Raw genomic sequence first — 22,396 nt, forward strand, 5'->3', positions numbered from 1 at the left:
GGGGATCGGACAGGGAGACTCATTTCTCCCCTTTTGTCCCTGCTTTTCACCAGTGGGTGAAGACTTTTTTTGCTTTGTCTGGCATTCTTTCATTAATCCTTCCTTCTGCCCTATCATTTAATTTTTTATGTTTGTATATTAGTTTTGATTTTAATTGTTTTATGTGTTTTTGTTTGTTGTTAATGGTTTTTAAGATATGCTTTTATCTTGTATTTTTAATCTGTTAGCTGGCTTTGTGGTGCTAATAAAACCAGAAAGGCAGAGTATCAATGTTTTTCATTTTCCAGAGTGAACTAGACTCTGCCGTCTTTGTTTTCCACTGGGCACTTCAGCACACACTGTCCAAGGAGCACAGCATGTTCTGATAAATGTAGTTCCTAGGAGGTATGACATCCTTCTGTCAGTGGAACAGAGCTCAGGATATATTTATCAGCCTATAGTCTGGTTTATCCATATTTACTTATCTGATTTTTTCTCCACCATTAACTTTTGTAGATATTTAATTGTGATAAGTGCAGGTACAATTACAAAGTTTTCAACCCTTAAATCAACAAAGAAATAAGTCTTCAAGTGTTATATAACAAGTAAGGGGCAGTCCTTAGGGTTGGATCCAGACTATGTTTTCTGCTAAGAGAACAGATGGGGTAATTACCACCAATTCCTCCTTCCTGCTGCAGACTCCCAATTTGCATCTCATGCTGTGCCTAAGTGCCCTTTGTCCCACCAGAGCAGTATTTCAGGGATATTAGTGGACTGTAGTGGGAGAGAAGAGGCGAGAACATTCTGTTCCACTGACAGAAATATCTTATGTGATTAGAAAATTTAGTTTGGGTCCAGCTCTTAATTTTCAGTGGAAGGCATTCCAGAGAGACAACAGTGAGAGGGCTTCTAGTGTCCTGGCCCCACTGCTGGACCTCCTGATGGCACCTGGTATTTTTGGCCACTGTATGACAGAGTGTTGGACTAGATGGGCCATTGGCCTGATCCAACATTGGCTTCTCTTATGTTCTTATGTTGTTGTTGTTCAGTCACACAGTCGAGTCCGGCTCTTCACGACACCATGGAACAGATCATGCCAGGCCTTCCTGTCTTCCGCCGTCCTCTGAAGTTGGCTCAATTTCATGTTCGTTGCATCGATGACACTGTCTAACCATCTCATTCTTTGCCGTCCCCGTCTTCTTTGACCTTCAATGTTTCCCAGCATCAGGGTCTTCTCCAGTGAGTGCTCCCTTCTCATTTGGTGGCCAAAGTATTTGAGCTTCAGTTTCATTATCTGGCCTTCCAGGGAACAGTCAGGGTTGATTTCTTTGAGGATTGACTGATTTGTTCTTCTTGCAGTCCAAGGGACTCTCAAGAGTCTCCTCCAGCACCATAGTTCAAAAGAATCTATTCTTCGGCGCTCGGCCTTCCTTATAGTCCAACTCTCACAGCCATACATGACTACTGGGAATACCATTGCTTTGACCATGCGGACTTTTGTTGGCAGGGTGATGTCTCTACTTTTTATCATGCTGTTTAGGTTCGCCATCACTTTCCTCCCAAGGAAATCTTGCCCACTGCCTAACAGATCTGAATGATCCCCTGCTACCACTGCGGTCACATGCAATGGCTGAGAGTCATCATCTCTCTCTGGCTGGCAGCTCCGGCTGGTCCTGCATGAAGGACAGGAAGCATTTCTGAGAACCAGGGCTCTTTTTGTAGAAAAAGCCCAGCAGGAACTCATTAGCATAATAGGCCACACCCAACACCAGAAACACATTAGCATATTAGGCCACACCCCTGCCAGCACAGCTCATTAGCACATTAGGATGCACCCCCATGTTACCAGAAGTGTGGTCATCCAGCCACACCCACCTTTTGCTTCTTATTCTGTTTACCTTGTTTGTTGTCAAAACCCAGGGCCTTTTTGGTAGCAGGAACTCCTTTGCATGTAAGGCCACACACCCCTAATGTAGCCAATCCTAATGAGTTTCTGCTGTTTTTTTGTTGTTGTTCAGTCGCATAGTCGAGTCCGACTCTTCGCGACCCCATGGACAATAGCTTGTACTTCTGGCAGTTCTCTATCCACATACTGCTGAAGCCTAGCTTATAGAATCTTATGACCTTGCTAGCATGTGAAATGAGTGAAATTGTGCGATAGTTTGAACATTCCTTGGCATTGCCCTTCTTCCAATCCTGTGGTCACTGTTGCGTTTGCCAAATTTGCTGGCATATTGAGTGCAGCACTTTAACAGCATCTTCTTTTAAGACTTTGAATATCTCAGCTGGAATACCATCACCTCCACCTGTATGACTGACCAAAATGTTGAATCTGTATTTATTAAAGGCTGGCATGGGAATAGGTTTTGGCTACCTTTGGGTTGGATGACTATGTTTTTGGGTGTCTAGGCCTGAAATTGGTTTCCTACTGGGGAAGAATACCATTTATACTGTAATGGATTTTTTTATTTTTCTTGCAGTAGCTTTATGAGTAATATGAATATACTGTAACTACATTTATTTTTGAATACGTTTGTACATAAGAACATAAGAACATAAGAGACGCCAATGTTGGATCAGGCCAAAGGCCCATCCAGTCCAACACTCTGTGTCACACAGTGGCCAGAAATACCAGTGCCATCAGGAGGTCCAGCAGTGGGGCCAGGACATTAGAAGCCCTCCCACTGTTGACCCCCCCCCAAGCACCAAGAAGACAGAGCATCACTTGCCCCAGAGCCCCTAGCTATACCTTGTGGCTAATAGCCACTGATGGACCTCTGCTCCATATGCTTATCTAATTCCCTTTTGAAGCCATCCATGCTTGTAGCACCGTCAGGTATCTACAGTATCTTATGTACTGTAAATTAAAAAGAATACAACATTCTCAGTTGAAAGGGGGGGGGCAAAAACATAAAGAGAAGCAAGAAGGAGAAAGAAAATGAATGTAATATGAAGCATGATAATTTTAATATTTATCAACAAGAGTAAGTTTAAAACAAACACCAAGAAAGGAAGTAAAGTCATAGGAGGGATTATGACAATTCTGAATGGCAAAAAACAACAAGGATAAAATATAAATGGAAAATACAAGCTAGGCAGCAAAGTTCAACGAAGATAGCTGCTGTATCCAAGCCTCAAGGAAAGGTGGGATAGAAGTATTTTAATGAATGATTAAATAAATTATTAGACCAGGAAATAAAGAGCTTTGTAATGAAGTCAAGAAAGAAGAAGGGAATAAGAGAATGGACCAGTATTTTAGCAGTATCATTGACGAGCATAAAAGTATTTTTGGAGTATTAAGAAGCTGCAATTACTTCTAGCATGAATTAGAGGATGAAAATTTAAAAAAGACATTTTTCCAGTTTATGAACCTTTGGAAAAGAATAATCATATTGAAAGCAAGAAGGAATCAAATAAAAGTTGGGGGCAAATCAACCATTTAAATAGAATGAGGGTTTAAACAAGACATATTTGAGGTTGGAAACATGACTAACTTGAATGTGGGTGTTGTACATCGGATGAAGTTAGAGTCCCTGTGAAATTCTTATTCTACTGCTTCCTGAATATGCTGCTGTTTTTGGATTGCCAAGTGGTAGCTTTGGGGGAACCTTTAGCCAATGTTGCTTGGTTACCCAGGATGTTCCTATCTTAGATTTGGCTTTAATGATGTCCTCATGCCTTAATGATGTCCAGACTACTGTGACTGCAACAATCAGTTGCCTTTGAGGATTACTTGTATTAGGGTTGCCAATATCCTGGACATCTCCCAGAATTACAACTGATCTCCAGACTAAAGAGATCAGTTCCCCTGGAGAAAATGAATGGAAGACTCAATGGCATTATACCCCACTGAGGCCATTCCCCTCCCTAATCCCCATCTTCCCCAAGATCCACCCAAATCTCCAGGAATTTACTGACCTGGAGTTGGCAACCCTACAGACTATAAATGTTCAGACTGAGTTTTGGATTTTGTTTCTTTTGAAAAATCAAGTTTCTCCCCAGTTTTTCCTAAAGATTTCCCCCCAGTTTTTTTAACCAGAAAAAGTATACTTTTTTTCGGGGGGGGGGGGGAAGAACCTCAAATGAATTATTTTCACTTTTGCAATGAATGAGATGCTTTTAAAGATTTTGTTTTACTCACTCAAAATACATAGATATCATTTCCCCACTCCCTCTCTCCCTCTTGCTTTTCTTCTTTTCCTGGCAGTGTGTGTATGTGCGTGTGTTTTAGTATCTGTATATCTGTGGGCCACAGCTCTGAATAGCTAAACCTGCAGTTCAGGGTCACACTTGCCCCAAACAGATTTTTCTGCAAAGTTGGGGTACTCCTTAGGTTTTCAGAAAAACCTTTTTTAAAATAAAAATAAAAAATTCATTGGAAGTTTAAATTTCCTGAAATTAAATATAGTGTTGTGTGAGCTGCTGGCAGGCCTGGCCACAGTGGCCTATTTTCTTATCTCTGCTGATTTGATTGATCTGGTATCTTGAATTGGGGAAAACTATTGCTAGTGATCATTATTAATAAGTTTGCCTAAAGACTTTGGTGCTCAACATAGTCATCCAATACCTATCTGTCAAGATCATAATCAATTGAGAGGAAAATGGAGTTCTGAAAACTGTACTTTTGTGTAGAACTTTGACCTTCTCAGATGAATGTCATGCTTTTGAGAAAGAAATTACTTTAGGATCTTGTGCAACATGATAGCTGCTCTAAGCTAGAGCAAATCTACTCCTGCTTGTTGCCTCTGTACTGTAAACTGATCTATCAAGATAAGGCCCTGAAACCTACAAAAAAATAGCTGCTTTAATCTTGAGTGTAAGTGTCTAAAAAGTTTGCTATCAGGCACTTATGCAATACAGGTGTGTTTGCTCTTCACTTACACTACAAGCTTTTCTTTTTTTAAAAAAAAGTATATAGACAAGCTATACACAAGAGTAAAGAAGAAACTTGTATTACTAACTGGCAAAAGCAGGAGGCAGGTAATGGCAAACCACCTCTGAATGTCTCTTGCCTTGAAAACCCTACAGGGTCATTACAAGTCAGCTGTTACTTGTTGGCACTTTCCACCACCAATTTCAGACCAATAAGAGATAATTGGTGTAATCAACAAGCAAAATATAATATCTTAAGGCTATTGACATTGTAGAATAATGGGATGGATCCAGTGCAAAATAGTCATTTGTGCTAGAGGTGGAACCAATTGTGCAACCAGTTTTTGAGCTCTATGAAACAGAGAAAAAAGTGCTAGTTGATGCACAAAATCTTGTGCAAGTGGAACTAAATCCATTTATGTTTCTGTCTGAACACTGTTGGATCCAGGCAAATGTCATGGAAGTAGTGTCACTTTTCTTTGAAATTCTGTAGTCTTCTATATGTATATCACACTGTATACACTCTACTCTGAAGAAGTATTTTACAAGTCTTATTTTCACTCATGACTTGCATGCTTTACTGCTTTAGATGAACATGTAAACTCTGAGAACAGTTTTTCTAACAAAGCCTACACGTTCTATAAGAATCCCTGTAGAGGCTTAAAGTACCTCCAAGTATTGAGGATTTGCAAACTATTCTGAGTATCCCAGCAGAGTCTGCAATTATCATGAATCTTATAACTAATAATAATCTATAACCATTGTGTAAATTGTGTTCATGGTTGTCTCTTAAGGTCTAAAAGCTTCTCAGAAACTATCCCTAGCACTAGATTTACATTAAAAAGCCAATAAATTACACCTGTTCAGTGTTATCCTTGAAATCTAGTATAACCTTGTTGAAGCCAGTGATGCCAACTTTGAAATCATGGTAAATCTTGGCATGGCATGTGTGTGCACATTTAGTTTCAAGAACCTAATCCTTTCCCAACACTAATTCTTACAAAGGTGGGAGGAAACACCAGTGGCCAAAAAAACTGGCAGTGGTGGTAGAGGCCATCAAGAAGGGTTGGGAACAGAAGCTTCTCTCTTAAATCCTAACACTAGATTGCTGTCTCATGTTTAAGGAAAAAGATGCTTCTGAGTGTGCTCAGGAACATAATTTGCTGATAGGGTTGTCAGGCTGCAGCCTTCAGCCCCTAAGGCACTTAGGGAGCTGGGACTGGTGTGCTGGCATCACACTGGTATGCTGACATCACTTCCAGTGAAAATCAGAGTTGATGTCCTGGAACACTCTAGGGTTTGCAAAAACACTATGGTAAAACCATAATGTTATTGCAAATCCTAGAGCATCCCATGACATCCTTTCTGGTTGTCACTGAAATTGACATCAGCAGTGTGATGTAATGCCAACACATGCCCACATTCCTCCCACGGGTGCTTGAGGCAATGGTCTGGAACAAACTAGGTTGCCAGGAAGTCCTCCATTATAGTGAGAGTCCTGGCAACCTTGTTTACTAACAGGAACCATGGGGAATATAGAGTAATATAGCCTAAGAGCTGATTCACACACACTATGTAAATATTTTCAAGTTAGGACATGGTATGGTAACAAAATTTCAGCTTTTGCAACCTTCCTCAACTTAACAAGAGACAGGTTTTTGCATTAGTCTTTATCACATGATCTACCCACTGTGAAAAAGGAGTCTAGCATGCAGCTTGGGCCACATGTGAACCAGTTCTACTTACCTGATTTTTTCCCCTCACAAGTTATGATCCCCCCAGCGTCTTTTTCCTGTTTTATTTTTTCTTGATGCTTCAATCACTTTTTCTTTGGTAAATCATTAGTATAGCATGAGAAATAATGTCACATATCCCAAAACAGCTATTACATTTCAGATCTTGAATTGTATTTAGTTGTTTTGAAATCAGAGACAAATTCATGCACAAATTCTATATTTTCTTGTTAGTCTTTACTATTACAGACAAACTAGTAAATTGAAAAATAGAAATATGTTATACCTGCAGAGCTGAATATAATTAAGAAATGGAGGGGGGTGAAATAGGGCAGCTAAAACTCTTAGATATGAACTGGTATATATTTTCATGAATCTACAGAATAACAAGCAATAGGCACATTGTGATGTATAGGTATTTATAATAAACTAGCAGTAAAGCCCGTTGTGAAAACAATACAACGAGATCTAGAAAGAGGCTCTGGGGGAGTGCTCTGGCTTTGGGCAAACAGTGTCAATTTACTGTGGTGACCTCAGCAGGGTATAATGACAGAGGCCACTGTTTTCTCCAGAGGAACTGATCGCTGCTACCTGAAGAGCAGTTGTAATTGTGAGTGATCTGTAGCCCTCACCTGGAGATTGGCAGCAATTGTTACCCAGGACAAAGTGGCTGGTTTGGAGGGTGTAGTCTATGGCATTCTACCTGTCTGAGGTCCCACCCCTCTGCAAACCCCACCCTCTCCAGGCTCCACCCCTCAAATCCCCAGGAATTTGTCAGCATGTAGTTGGCAACCCCATCTCCTTCCCAGCTAACCATCAACCTACCATTATCTGCCCCTTTGACTTCAGCTGACTTCTGTCCTCCCTTCTGCAGAGCAGTTATAATTCTGAGTGCTCTCCAGCCCTCACCTGGAGATTGGCAACAATGGTTCCCTATGTGGGACTGACTGGTTTGGAGGGTGGAGTCTATGGCAGTGTACCTGTCTGAGGTCCCACCCCTCCTCAACCTCACCCTCTTCAGGCTCCATCCCTCAAATCTCCAGGAATTTCCCATCTGGAGTTGGCAACCCTATCAGGACTGGCCCCAATGTGTTTTCTCCCAAAGGCCAAAGTAGGTGACAGGACCAAGCTTAGTTGCCTACCAACAGGCATTGAGGGGAATGTAGGGTTGCCAGCTCTAAGGAGGGAAATACCTGGAGTTTTGGGGGGTAGAGGGCAGCATTGGGTGGCGGGGGGGGGGGGCGGAAGGACTCAGCAGGTATAATGTCATAGGGTCTACCCTCCAAAGCAGCCATTTTCTCCAGGGGAAACTGATCTCTGTCATCTGGAGATCAATTGTAGCAGTGGGAGATCTCCAGGTCCCACCTGGAGTTTGGCAACCCTAGGGGAAAGTGTGCTGCACAGCAGGGGGTTGAAGAGAATGGTTTGATGGGTGCTGGGCCAAGATTGGCAACAATAGTTCCCCAGGAGCAAATAGCTGGGTTGGAGGGTGGAGTCTATGGTACTGTAACCTGTCTGAGGTCCCCATCTCCCCAGGCAGCTTTTAAAACATGATCCTGGGACCTACACACCACCAGACATTCCAACTGCCTTGCGGGGGGGGGAGTATGAGGTGTGGAATGGAGTGAAGTCCAATCAGCTTCCATATGCAAAAGACCTTGAAGGTTCCATATGCAACTGACATTCCAACTGCCTTGCGGGGAGGGGGGTGAGTTTGAGGTGTGGAATGCAGTGAAGTCCAATCAGCTTCCATATGCAAAAGACCTTGAAATGCTGGGCGGGACTGCACAAAGCAGCCAGTCAACCCAGCCAGCGTCTTCTGAGTGGCAGTTCAAGCGTCCATACACTAAAGGAGTGCATTTTAGAACTTTGGCACCCACTATTCAATTATATATAAGGAGAGATTAACATTTAAAAGTGTGCCATATTTCAAATACTAATATATAATAATTTTATTCCCAACAATATGGTTGTTATTTTTAAATGCATTTAGAATGATATTACGAATTACTAGGTATCTTTAGCCTTAATCTGTTGACTTCAATGTTACATTCACTGAAGATTTGTAATGGAATATGTATAATTTGCCCTCTTTAGGCTCTCGTAAATGATATCCAGACAATCCAGCCCAGTTTGAACAGCGTTAATGAGATTGGGAAGAAGATGAAGAATGAAGCTGAGCCAGAGTTTGCTTCCAAAATGCAGATGGAGCTAAAAGCACTTAATACTCAATGGGATCACATTTGCCAACAGGTATTACAATGCCTGCTGAGAGTGCTCCCCTTCTAATTAAATTTCAAGTTTCTTATTGTATAATTTTCCCCACTTGGTGCACAACTACTGAATATCAGATGTAGAGCTAGACATTTAGGGTAAACACTAATTAGCCTTCCATCTTGCAAAAAAAATTCCGCCATGTAGACATACATGCAGAATAGAGAGACTTCACTGTGATTGTTTCAGTAAAAATATGATGTTCTATAGTTGTAACACAAATATGAACTTTGGTGCAAACTGCAACAAATATGTAAAAGCGAAAAACCTACTATATAAAAATATATAATATTGCTATTTAAAATAGCTTTCTCTTAATTCAAAATATATTAAAACCTTGTATATTAAAATAGGGAATGAAAAAGGACTACTGGGATCCAGAGTGAAATAGCTTGCCAATACAGATTGCAGCATCTATGTATTAAGAAAATATGTTAATTATAAGCATTAGATTTTTAAAGGTAGCCAACAAAATGCCCTTGTTAGAAAGGGAAGAACTGGACAATAATCACTTGTCTGGTTTATGAACAAATTCATATACATCAGTGAATAGGTTTGATCCAAACACTCAAAGATGAAATATGGGGGGGGGGTGTACAAGAACAGATATGTTTATTTATTTATTTATTTATTGTTTGGATTTTTATCCTGCCCTTTCCTGCATGCAGGGCTCAGGGCTGCTCACAACATATTAAAAATAAAAATAAAACAATAAAAACATTCTAAAGCTCAATTATGTATCAACATAATACAAGTTATTACAGTTTTTCAGCAAAACAATGAAAGAATAATATAAGATGTAAGCTAATTTACATGTTGGAAGTAGACATCTCAGCATATAGAAAATTTGAAAGTTTTGGGGGCATTCTGCCATATGCTCTTTACCATATATGGTAATGAATATATTACACTTTTAACCCATTATAGCTATTTCCACACAAAAACTTTCTGTATTGTTCTTTGTGTTATTTAGTTCTGAAGCTGAAGTGTGGGAAATGGTACCCAGAAAAAAACACACACACAAGATACATACTTTAATGTTAGGGTTGCCGGGTTACAGCTGACACTCCCCAGCAAGAAGGGTGGAACCTGGCATTGTACCAGCATTGTGCCAGTGCACTTACATCACTTCCAGTTAAAACTGTTTTTACCATAGATTTTTTGCGAAATGATAGAACACCCCCTATGTAATTGTGCCAGAGCAATGCTGCAACACATTCTTTCCCCCTACCCCCATGAATGAAAGGCAATTATAGGGATTGTCGGGATGTGTCTTGCTATAGCATCCCAACGTAGTGGTTTTATGCACAAACCTTTCTAATTTTAGAGTGAATTTCAAAAAAGAAAACGTTTGCAGGTTGTTTTTGACCTGCAAGGTAATTTACTATTAATGTTTTTCACTTCCCGCTGAAAATATGATTGCAGTCAATACTCTAAAGATTTGAAACCAACCTTGGCCCCGGCCACATGTGCCAGAAAACGCAGGGAGGGGAGGCGTGGCAATTTGCGCCGTCACATTCTGATCCACCATTATGTGATCAGACACGACGGTGGCACACCGGAGTTTCGTCCTTCGGCGCACGCTGCAAAGAGGATGGCTAGAGGGAATAGGTGTGCGCCAGCATGATCACATCGAACGAGTCCATCTGCAGCCCGTGGCAAACCATTTGCTAGTAGATCTTTGTAGGTACTTTTTAACTGTGCATCTTTGGTGGCACACCACGGGTTGGCCATGGGTGCGCTACGCTTCCCAGATGTTGCGGTGTGATCGTGCCCCAAATATCCGCCCAGCATTCATGCCTTTCACGCAGCAAATTCTCCATGTGACCGGGGCCTTTGTTATTATTTTTAAATCATGTTATTTAAAATGGGATTGTGGTGTTCCAGACAAGACCCTCTTTTAAATGCAATTCATGGTTTTCTTTAAGGCATATGCTAAGAAGGCAGCACTGAAAACTGGTTTGGATAAGACAGTGAGTCTCAGAAAGGATTTGTCAGAAATGCATGAATGGATTACACAAGCAGAAGAAGAGTACCTTGAGAGAGATTTCGAGTATAAGACTCCAGATGAATTACAGAAAGCTGTTGAGGAACTGAAGGTAAAAAATGCAAACTGACTTGTTTAATTTGTGTCTCATGCTCGCCTTGGAGTTACTGTTGCGCACAATCTGTTTGCTCATTTGAAAGAGTTGCCTATTTAAGCTCTACTTGAGAAATCTCAAATTTGAAGTGATAGGTGATTTGAGGTAATTTTGTTCCAATTTAAAGTCTGTTGTAAGATATCTGATTCTTTGAAGAATTTTACTGCTAGAGGTTTTTCAGTTTTTACTTGGGTTAAGCACTGCATGTGTCCTTATTGTTTTGGGGTAACCACATCAAAAATTGCACCTGGTCCATTTGCTCTACAAGATAGAGATGAACTGAAATGAATCAGAGGTTATAGCTTTAGGATAATTTCCTTAAGTGATAGAAATAATAATTTAATGGGTTAACATAAAAGGGGATCAGTACCTGCCCTAATTATCATGGGAAAACCAATTTAAAAGCATAAAGTATTGCTAGATGCAACCTTATCACTGCGATTTGTTAGAGTCTGCATGATGTAAATATAATTTAGGAGAAGCTGCATCAAGAAGGAAAATAGCCTGGGAATTAATTATATGATGTACATTTCATAAGACGAAGAGGAAGGCCCACCGAGCCTTCTCCTGCCCCCCCCCAGTGGTGGCTGCGGTGGCGGTGAGGCAGTTCTCACAGCATTTTCTATGCATGCGCAGGGAACTCTCTTTTACTTTGGGGGGGATTTAAGTATCTCCCTATAGTTTTTTATAGATTTCAGATTTTTCTGCACATCTGAGGATTGCCCCAAATTTGCAGGAAAATTTCTTTGCCCCCTAGGTGCCCCCAATGTGCATATTTAGATATCCGCATGCAGGGGGTGCCTTGGCTATTAGTATATAGATTATGTTGCCTTAAGTAGCCTATGCAGCATATGCACAGTATTTCCTTTGCTGTAATTAATACTCTGTTCCAAACTACTCTGGTCAGATCTCATTCACATATAGGCATGCACTTAAAAACCCTAGGTGTCTAGTTAGCTTTCCTATATCAGATAATTGATCTCCTAGGAAGACATACACCTCAATAATCTTTATCATTCATTTTGGATGTAGTATACTAGTAAAATATTACTACAGAATCTTGCCTCCATTCCATCTTTTTATTAAAATGTAATTATTTACAACATTTAACATAGACTCACATAAAAGAAATGATAACATCCACTGATTCTGCATATATTAAAGGAGAGTAGGTATTTGAACCCATTAAAATGGCTTACTAAAAGTAAACAGGTTACAGGCAAGGAACATCTTTGAAGAAGTTACTCCAAATCTTCAGTTTCCGATATTTATAAGTTTCTAAAGTCATCTCAAGATGGCGATCAGTGCAGAGCGTTAGCTGAGAGCTCTGGCCGTGTTTGATATTGCCATCTTGATGGGTTTTAACTTCTTACTACCAGTAATTTTAATTATATATCAATGTAGTTTTAAATGTTTAAAATGCTGTTAATCGCCCAGAGCCTGCTCTGCAGGGTGAGTGATTCATAAGTTTAATAAAATAAATAACTCTTTCAACAATACCTAAATGTCCAACTTGACAGGTCTCATATTCTTGACTACTACTTACCTTATAACTTCAAACACGATACAAAGTTATCTGAATTCAGATATCTTCTTAAAATGCATTAAAATTGTTAGTTCATACTTGCCACTTTCCATCATAACAGAGAATAACAAAAATACAAGACATGTGTTTCTACAAACTTGAAAAAGCCCACAGTTTTCAGGAAAATCTTTAATCTTTTTTTAAAAAATGGAAGCAGCCCCTGTAGCTTTAAGAAACAAAGTGATGATTGTGAGGGTTTCTAGGCAACTGCAATAGCATTGTCAGCCTTGAAGCTTTGGTTTTTGTCAGTAAAAGTTAAGGGAAAGGGGAAGGGCCTTTGAGGAAACACTCATTTGGCCAGACCTGGCAGTAGATACAGGCAACTTGCTACCACCAATGTTCCCTCTAAGCTGTGGAGTCCTGTGAACAAAAATTCTACTCTGTGAGCTACCGGCATCAAAATTGTGAGCAAGTGATTTGGCTGCTGCATAGATTACAGCTTGCTGTGGAGCCATCCTTCCTGAGCTAAGACAAAAATGTGTGAGCCAGAGGCTAAAAAACTGTGAGCTGGCTCACACTAACTCAGCTTAGAGGGAACCCTGGCTACAACCCAACTTGTATGACTCACCCAGGCCTGTTTGCTTGCTACTGTTCAACATCAGCTACTCCAAGAAAGCCAGAGTAGTATAGTGGTTAGAAATTCAGACTAGGATCTGGGAGACCCAGGTTTGAATCACCACTCTGCCATGGAAGTTTCCTGAGTGATTTTGGGGCAGGTTCAGGATTGTTTTCAAGGTAAAATGGAGGAGAGAAGAATGACATAAGCTGCTTTGGGTCCTCATTCTGGAGACTGCAGGGTATAAATTAATTAAATAAATAATTAATATGTCAGAAGTTCAGGGGGCAAATAAAAGAGAGGTGGGTGGTAAAGAGAGAATGAAGCAGGGAAAAGTGAAGATACAGGACTTGCCAGGAGGAGGGAAAGGGGAAATAGATGGAGGGGGCAGTAAAAAATAGAACAGAAAATGAAGTACCCCCACAAGTCCATACAGGCCCAGTCTGACCAACAACAGTACATACCTTGGCTATAGTTTTTCCAGATAGTAGCTTCCAATGTGAGGTAAGGAAAGAAAACTTAAGGGCAGATAAAGGTAGATTGGCTGGTGGCTAGGAAGTAGAGAAAGAAGATGGAACAGAAGACACAGTATGAAGGCTTTCAAGGGAGGGAAAGAGGAAATGGTAGGGAAGGGGGAATAAATCCCTGTGGGTACCCAACTTGTTTTTCTATATTCTCTTGAGAGTAAGTGTACTGAATATTAAACATGTGAATAGTCTTCTTACTTAAGATGAGTGTGATCAGATTTTGGAACAGATGAAGTAAAACATAAATTGGCATTTTCTTATAATAGCATATGGTATAAATGACATAGTTACCAATCCTTCTGTATTCATTGTATATCTGTATTTATTCTTTATATAATCTATCTAGCTGTCCACCTGGATAGCCCAAGCTAGTCTGATCTCATCAGATCTCAGAAGCTAAGCAGGTTTGGCCCTGGCTAGTATTTGAATGGGAGACCTCCAAGGAATACCAGTGTCATGAGATGGAGGCAGGCAATAGCAAATGACTTCTGAATGTCTCTTGCCTTGAAAATCCTGCAGGGTCACCATAAATCAACTGTGACTTGATGGCACTTTCCTCCACCATACAAACGTACACATATCACCATAAATGCATTGCATTGGTTTTCATTATTTATAGTAGATGAGTTGAAGTGATTTAGGGGATGTGGAATGTATAGTATAGCCCAATCTTGTCAGATCTTGGAAGTTAAGCAAAGTCAATACTTGGATTAGCGGCCACCAAGGAAGACTTGACTTAATCAATGGCTCTGAAAACCCTCTGGGATCACCGTAAGTCAGCTGCAAATTCATGGCACTTTACACACACACATAAATCATTTCCAAATTAAAATAGTGATTTATCTAGCTTGATCCAATAACATTTTATACTTGTATGCCAGTGTAATGGGGCCAATGGCCACCATCAGCTCCTACATCTCTCTCCTGGGTGGGGCTCATTCCCTGGGTAGCCTGATCTCATCTGTTCTCAGAAGCTAAGCAAAATCAGCCATGTTTAGTACTTGAATAGGAGACTACCAAGAAAGTCTATGGTTGCTACACAGAGGCAGGCCATGGCAAACCATCTCTGAACATTTCTTGCCTTGAAAATCCTATCGGGTCACTATGACTTGACAGCAAAAAAAAAATCTCATTAATCATACAACAACCCTGTAAAGTAGGTCATTCTGACCAGTGTTATGCTTCTGCTCGCTCTCTCTCTCTCTCTCTCTCTCTCTCTCTCTCTCTCTCTCTCTCTCCCTCTCTCTCACACACACACACACACACACACACACACACACACAAACACACACACACACACACATATATACTGGAGCCGTAGTATGTATAAAAACCATAAGCAATGGTTAGGGCCAATTATGTAGGTCTTTCCCATCCAAACATCCCTTTCCTTTCTGACAGCACTCACATGACATAGCTGCCTAATACAGCCCCATGGAGAAGTGACTACACATGGCTAGGTGAGGGTGAGTAAGAACTGACTTGTCCTCATTTTACCGATTTGTGTTGGAGAGGGCTGAGGCTGACTGGCAATGGCTTTAAAACAATATTAATTGATTATTCATTGCTTATGGGATATATCACAGAAAACTTTTCTCTGCTCATGGTCTCAACCACTATCCTGTAAAATCAGGTTAGGATTTTTGTATTTTTATAGTAATGTATAGATTTTCCTCATTTTTGTCAGCTTTCCATTCTGTAATGGTTACAATTCATTTATATGATTTCAGAGAGCAAAAGAAGAAGCTGTACAGAAAGAGGTGAAAGTGAAGCTTCTCACAGACTCTGTGAACAATTTTATAGCAAGGGCTCCACCTGCAGCTCATGAGGCCTTAAAAAAGGAACTTGATGTTCTGACTAGCAACTACCAGAGACTTTGCAGCAGGTTGGATGGGAAGTGTAAAACACTGGAGGTCAGTTCTTTCTCGGGCTAACATACTGCCAGGCAATTCATGATAATGTTTTCTAAGCAGAAAATTTGATTATTTTTTTGTTAAAATTAATGTAAAATATTTATAATTTATTTATTAGGAGGTATGGGCATGTTGGCGTGAATTACTATTGTACTTGGATGTTGAAAGCAAGTGGTTAAATGAGATGGAATCAAAACTCAGGGCAACTGAAAATATTCAAGAAGGCACAGAAGAGATCTCAGAGGCACTAGATGTAAGTATTGTCACTGTTCACATGTTAATATCTAGGAAATGATACAATTTGATCCAAAAATGCTCTTCTGTTCTTGAGTGCAAGATGCCCTTCTGCTCAAGAAAAAAGTAGTTTTCCCATAAGGAGCAGGGGATCTTTGATTCTGACTACATCACAACTGGAAGGATTGATATCAAAGCACAATTTGCTCAGTCAGTAAAATTTATGTTGCCATCTGAATAAGGTAGGGCCACTACAACCACATGGCCATTAAAATTCCATGTAGTGTAACATCTTTGATGGTGAGACGGTTGGAATCCGAGTCTTATGAGGAAAGGCTGAAAGAGTTGGGTATGTTTAGCCTGGGAAAGAGAAGGCTTAGAGGGGACATGATTGCAGTCTTCAAGTATTTGAAGGGCTGTCGTATAGAAGATGGAGCAGATCTATTCTCTCTTGCTCCGGATTGCAAGACTAGATCTAATGGGTGGAAATTACAAGGGAGTCGTTACCGGCTAAATATCAGTAGAAACTTCCTAACTGTAAGAGTGGTTGAGCAGTGGAACAGTCTGCCTCGGGAGGTGGTGAATGCTCCTTCGCTGGACATTTTCAAGCGGAGGCTGGATGACCATCTTTCCGGTATGTTGTAGGTATGTAGGGCTATCTTTCAGTATACTCCTGCAGAGTGCAGGGGGTTGGACTAGATGACCTACAAGGTCCCTTCCAACTCTAATATTCTATGATTCTATGATCTGTACAGGTAGTAAAGATGATGTGGAGACATTAATTGGGTCACAGCATTATTAGGTTGGAGTCAAAGCTGTCAGAAAGAATAACATGGCCATGTAATTCTAGTTTATTCATAGCACAGTCTGAATCAGAGTTTCTCCCTCCCTTCTAAATCCTCTGAGGTCAGTGGGCTTTGAGGAGTGTGCCTCTGTTTAGGATTGCACTGACAATTGCTTAATACATATACATGCTTATCAGGTGACTGTGTGGCAGTATATCAACAAACTCACTTATATTGATCAATGCTTATATTGATGGAGAAAATATCTACCAGCCTGTTGTTACCTTACCCAGCTTCACATCTCCAGGATACTCTTCCTTTAAAAAACAAACAAACAATTTTGCATGATTACTTTATAAGTGGGGCTTACTCTCAAACATATGTGCATATGATTACAGATTTTGGATGCTGGAATTGATTCCCTCTTCCTTACTATTTTCATATACTTCCCTGATCCTGCTGCAACCTCAAGAAGGGCCTGACTACCCAAAGGAAACTTTCATATTGTATTTAAAAGTCTGCAGAATTACCATATAAATTTGTTCCCATAGTTAAGTTTTTCTTGGCTTCCTCCACTCAACAGCCTTTACTTTACCTAAGTATAGGTAAAAGTGAAGGGCTTTGGATGTAGGGTGGGAAACTAAACTTGAGAGACTAAGGTGTCCATGCCAAAAAAAACCTCAGATTTTTAAATGAGTTGATAAAAGAAGCATATACAAAAACCAAAAATGAGTTGATAAAAGCAGCATATACAAAAACCAAAAGAATATTTGACGTAAGAAAATAACAAGGAAAAATACATCTGGCTAAGCCTAACTAGACTGTACCCTATTTTGGCACATTCTTGAAATAGTTTTTTAAAGTCCAAATTGATTCTCTTCTTAGGCCATCATCTTGCCCTTGGCCCTTTCTGCACTAACAGCTCACTCTGGAGAATCCGAGGAATCAAGCCTTAAAAGTTAACTTCGGATTCACCCGCATTCCCTCTGCAATTTATTGTGTACTAGGAAAAAGGCCCATTGTGGAAATAAATACAACAACCTCTAGAAAGAGGCTCTGGGTGGGTGCCCCAGCCTTGGACACTCAGTGTCAATTTGCTGTGGCGACCTCAGCAGGGTATAATGACACTGAGTCCACCATTTTCTCCAGAGGAACTGATCTCTGCTACCTAAAGAACAGCTGTAGTTTTGAGTGATCTCCAGCCCTCACCTGGAGATTGGCAACAATGGTTCCCCAGAAGGGAATAGTTGGTTTGGAGGGTGGAGTCTATGGCTTTGTACCTGTCCGAGGTCCCACGCCTCCTGAAACCTCACCCTCTCCAGGCTCCATCCCTCACATCTCCAGGAATTTCCCACCTGGAGTTGGCAACCCTATCTCCTTCCCAGCCAATCATCAACCTACCTTTATTCCCCCCTCACTCTTCAGCTTTCCACCCCACACACACCTGCAGCCTCTCCCGGGCCTTTGGCCTGATCCAACATTGGCGTCTCTTATGTTCTTATGTTACGTTCTTATGATATGCAAATAACCTCTGTTTTCTGATTGGCTATGGGGGGAGAGGAATGTTGGAGGCAGGACTCAGGACTCAGGCAAAGCAGCCAGTCGATAGGGAGACATTCTGAATGACAGATCAGAGAGCAAACTGATTTTGGAGCATGTGGAATGTTCTAGAGAAGTGCCACCACCATTCGGCTTTTATTTATAAGGGAGATTCCGTACATACATTCCGCATCTACAAGCAAAACCCACCTTTTTTGCATAATTAATGTGGATGTATCAGTTGTGACATTGTGGCGGTAGCACCTAATTTTTTTAAAAAAATATGCAGTCATTCTGCCACAGCTGCTCAGTATCTGGCTCAGAGTGCCACCCCGCTGCCTTCTCTCTCACACTTCTCTCCCAGCCCAAACACCTCTGGGGTTAATTGCCCATGGTGCTTGCAGGCCACTGCCATTCAATCTCCTTCCCAGCCCCCAACTCTCACCTGCCTGCTAGAAGATTCCCCATCAGCACCACCAAGTTGCCTCCTCTCCCCACAGTAGCTGCTGGGGAGGCAGCTGTGGCAACCTCTGGGCAGAGGCAGGGGATGGGAAGAGCCCAGCTGCTTGCCTTGAAATAATTTCTGGGAGAGCTGGGAAGGCCTAGCTGCCAAGCATGGCTAATCTGCAGGGGGGAGCGAATCATTCCACCTTCAGGAAGGAACAGGGATTAATGCTGAGGGTCATGGGAACCATCTATCCCTCTTTAAAAAGAAAATTCCTGCCCTTCCTCCAAGGAGCTCAGGATGGCATAAATAGTTCAAAGATCTTGTAAATATTGGTATCCCTTCCCCTCTGCCAGTGAGATCCCAGCCCCTCCCCTGCTGGGGGAGGTGAACATATATCAAGATCAATGATCTATCTACGTTAGCAATAGTGGTCCAGGGAGAGGAAAAGGTGAAAGAGAGAAGTAGAAAAGTGCAGAGTGGGAGGGAGATGTGATAAAAGAAAGGTGGGTGGAAATAGGGGTGGAGGTGGCTGGGAAATGGGCAGTGTTGCAGAGTCCAAGGAAACTTGTCTGCTTAGCATTACCTCTGACTTGGAAGTGGAACTAAGTCTGCTGTGAAAGCACTCTAGGATAACCCAGGGTGAAGGCATGGGGAAAGCAACCTGACAGCTGAATGCTCAAAAATAAATGCAGAAGCAAAGAGAAAATGTGATAGTAAAATGAGGTGAACTTGGGAGTAAATGTAGATGCAAATTTAAACAGCAACCGAGATCTGTGGGGAAGGGGGGGGGTGGCCCTTGTTGCAGCAGCCAAGTTTTCCAGCAAAATTTTCCAGTGTTCATTTTAGGCCTCTGGCATCCATATTTCAACTCTTTCTCCTTACTCTTTAGCCTCTTGTTCATTTTGTTAATAGAGCTGGTCCTTTTTCCCAGATCTTGGCAAATCAGTAAGGGCATCCCAAAGTTTTTGTTCTCAAAAAACTGTCTTTTTAAGTTTAATTTTTCTGTATCCTCAGAAGACCCTCTCATTGGTTTTTGTTTTCTAGGCTGACCTTATGAACAAATTACCTGAAACTGATCAAAACTATTCCTTCCATTACAGCAAGTTTAAACATTAAACACAATAAAAACCAAATACAATATTCTGGAAACAGTTTCATTAATTCATATCAGTAATACAGTTTTGAATTTTTCAGTCTCTGGAAATATTAATGCAACACCCAGAAGATAACCGCAATCAAATTCGTGAGCTGGCGCAGACTTTAACGGATGGTGGTGTTTTGGATGAACTGATCAATGAGAAGCTGGAGAAATTCAATACTCGGTGGGAAGAGCTGCAACAGGAGGTAAATTTTAAGAAATATTGTGCAGATATTTCTAATTAACAATTGGTTCCTGAACAGTGTTTTAAAGATCTGAAGAATAATATTAATGCAAAGAGAAACTGTGAAGAATTAACCTGCACCCCAAAATCCCCATCATGGTTTGCTATAAAGGAGTCTATGGTAGAGCCAAGCTTTGAAGCAGAAAGGAAGAGTGCCTTTTACAGGCTCACAGGTACTGGAAGAGAAAAGGAGAAAGGTCCCGTCACTTAGGAGCATCTAACCTTCAGTTTTACAGAGGAACAAAGGCGCTAGCCAGAATGAAGTGATGAACACAGTCTAGAGGTGGACCCTTAAAGCTGCTCCATGGCAGAGAGCACCGGGGTGCAAGTTCTCCAGAGGAAAGGCATTTTAGGCTTCCTAATGGTGGCATACCGAAGGATGGTTAACTTGAGAGTAAAGAGGTGAGGGGTGTCACTGAGCAGTGACCTGGAACAACCCTGTATCTTCTCTACATAGGACAAACAGGACAGACCCTACACCAGAGGATAAATGGACACAAATCTGACATCAGGAATCACAAGACTGAGAAACCTGTAGAGAACACCAGCCTTCCAGGACATTCAATGAATGATCTCAAACTAGCTGATTATCAGTTTACTTCCCACAATTACAAAAAATGCCTTTTCACATTTATCCCCTATTTTGACATATTTATTACTTTGCTGTCCTTTCCCCCTTAATTAAATCAAAACAACTGCTGACCTTATAATCTTAGCTTGTTATTTAGTTTTGACTTTGCATATCTTAAAGCATCTGCATCATGTTACATGTTAATTTGCTGTTCAGCATCTGTCTATACGTTTGAATTCTACCTTCCATTCCAATGGATTTGAAAAAGTGTGCATACACACAAAAGCTCATACCTTGAATAAACCTTTGTTGGTCTTAAAGGTGCCACTGGACTCTAAATTTGTTCTACTGCTTCAGACCAACACGGCTGACGACCGAGAATGGAAGCTTATCCATTGTGTTAATTTATTTAGGTAATTTATATGCTGCTTCCTCAGAGACCTGATTGAGGGGGCTTATGAAGATAAAACAGTACAGTAAAATCATACGGACAACAGCATAAGAATTATCGGGAATAAACAAACTATAAGAACAAGCAAGGGGGATTAAAAACAGCATAAAATAACAGTACCCTTAAAATAATATTCATAAAACAGGTTGGAGGCTATACATAAAATAGCTGAAAAATGGAAGCCTTCAGTTAAAGTCTGAGTAAAGAAGAAATATTTTGGAGTGGCACCTAAAGTGACAGTAAGGTAGGTACCAGATGAGTCACAGGGGCATTCTAAATACAGGGTGCCACCACTGAAAAAGCCATGGTCATTACCTTTCTGAACTCAACAGACAGGACCCTAAACAGACTGATGGACTGGATGAAATCTCACTTTTTTTTTTCTTATTTACCCCTGAAATAAGCAAAAGAAGAAGCAAGTTTGGAACTACCTTTTTGCTTTGACTCTTGCCATCAGTATCCATTCCTCCTCCTGTTTTATCTCTAACTAGGAATAAGGCCCATCATGGAAATAAATACAATGAGATCTAGAAAGAGGCTCTGAGCGGGTGCCTGGCCTTGAGCACTCAGTGTCAACTTGCTGTGGTGACCTCAGCAGGGTATAATGACACCGATTCCACCATTTTTCCCAGAGGAACTGATCTCTGCTACCTGAAGAACAGTTGTAATTTTGAGTGATCTCCAGCTCTCACCTGGAGATTGGCAACAATGGTTCCCCAGGAGGGAATGGCTGATGACACCCAGCTCTATCTGATGTTGGGCGGCCGGTCGGGCTCTACTCCTGATGACCTTCATCGGGCGTTACAGGCTGTGGCTGGTTGGCTCAGGCTGAGCCGGTTGAAACTAAACCCGGAAAAGACGGAGGTCCTGGGCCTGAGTCGGACCGGCGCGGGACTCGGGCTCCCTCTCCCGACCTTCGATGGGGCACCTTTGGTACCATCGTCGGAGGTTAGGAGTTTGGGGGTGCGCCTGGACTCTTCATTAACGATGGAGGCCCAGGTGGCAACCACTGCCAGGGCGACCTTTTACCATCTTCGGCTGGCTCGGCAGTTGGTCCCCTATCTCAGCCGTGAGGACCTGGCCACAGTGATCCATGTGATGGTTACCTCAAGGCTAGACTACTGTAACGCTCTCTACATGGGGCTGCCTTTGTCGCAAATTCGGAGGCTGCAGCTAGTGCAGAATGCTGCAGCCAGGCTGTTGATGGGCCTCTCGAGGAGGGACCACATTCAGCCTGTGCTGAAAGCGCTGCACTGGCTGCCAATAGCATACCGGATTCGCTTCAAAGTGCTGGTTTTGACCTTTAAAGCCCTAAATGGCCAGGGTCCAGCCTACCTGAGGGACCGCCTTTCTCCATATGTTCCCCCAAGGGCACTTCGGTCGGGAGGGAGGCATCTCCTGGAAAT

At 41.5% G+C, this 22,396-nt stretch overlaps 1 protein-coding gene across 1 annotated transcript in view; it reads left to right on the plus strand.

The window, feature by feature from the left end:
- The window catches only part of LOC107126133 (dystrophin-like), a 402,970-nt gene that overhangs the window by 154,256 nt on the left and 226,318 nt on the right, over nt 1-22,396 (plus strand). The window contains exons 19-23 of the mRNA XM_015429648.1: nt 8,682-8,837; nt 10,787-10,957; nt 15,398-15,580; nt 15,699-15,833; nt 19,781-19,930. Of these exons, the coding sequence (XP_015285134.1) occupies nt 8,682-8,837; nt 10,787-10,957; nt 15,398-15,580; nt 15,699-15,833; nt 19,781-19,930 (795 nt within the window). The remainder of the gene's footprint in view (nt 1-8,681; nt 8,838-10,786; nt 10,958-15,397; nt 15,581-15,698; nt 15,834-19,780; nt 19,931-22,396) is intronic.

The sequence above is a fragment of the Gekko japonicus genome, unplaced genomic scaffold (genome assembly GCF_001447785.1).
Source record: "Gekko japonicus isolate JY-2015 unplaced genomic scaffold, Gekko_japonicus_V1.1 scaffold615, whole genome shotgun sequence".
NCBI classification, from domain to species: Eukaryota; Metazoa; Chordata; class Lepidosauria; order Squamata; family Gekkonidae; genus Gekko; species Gekko japonicus.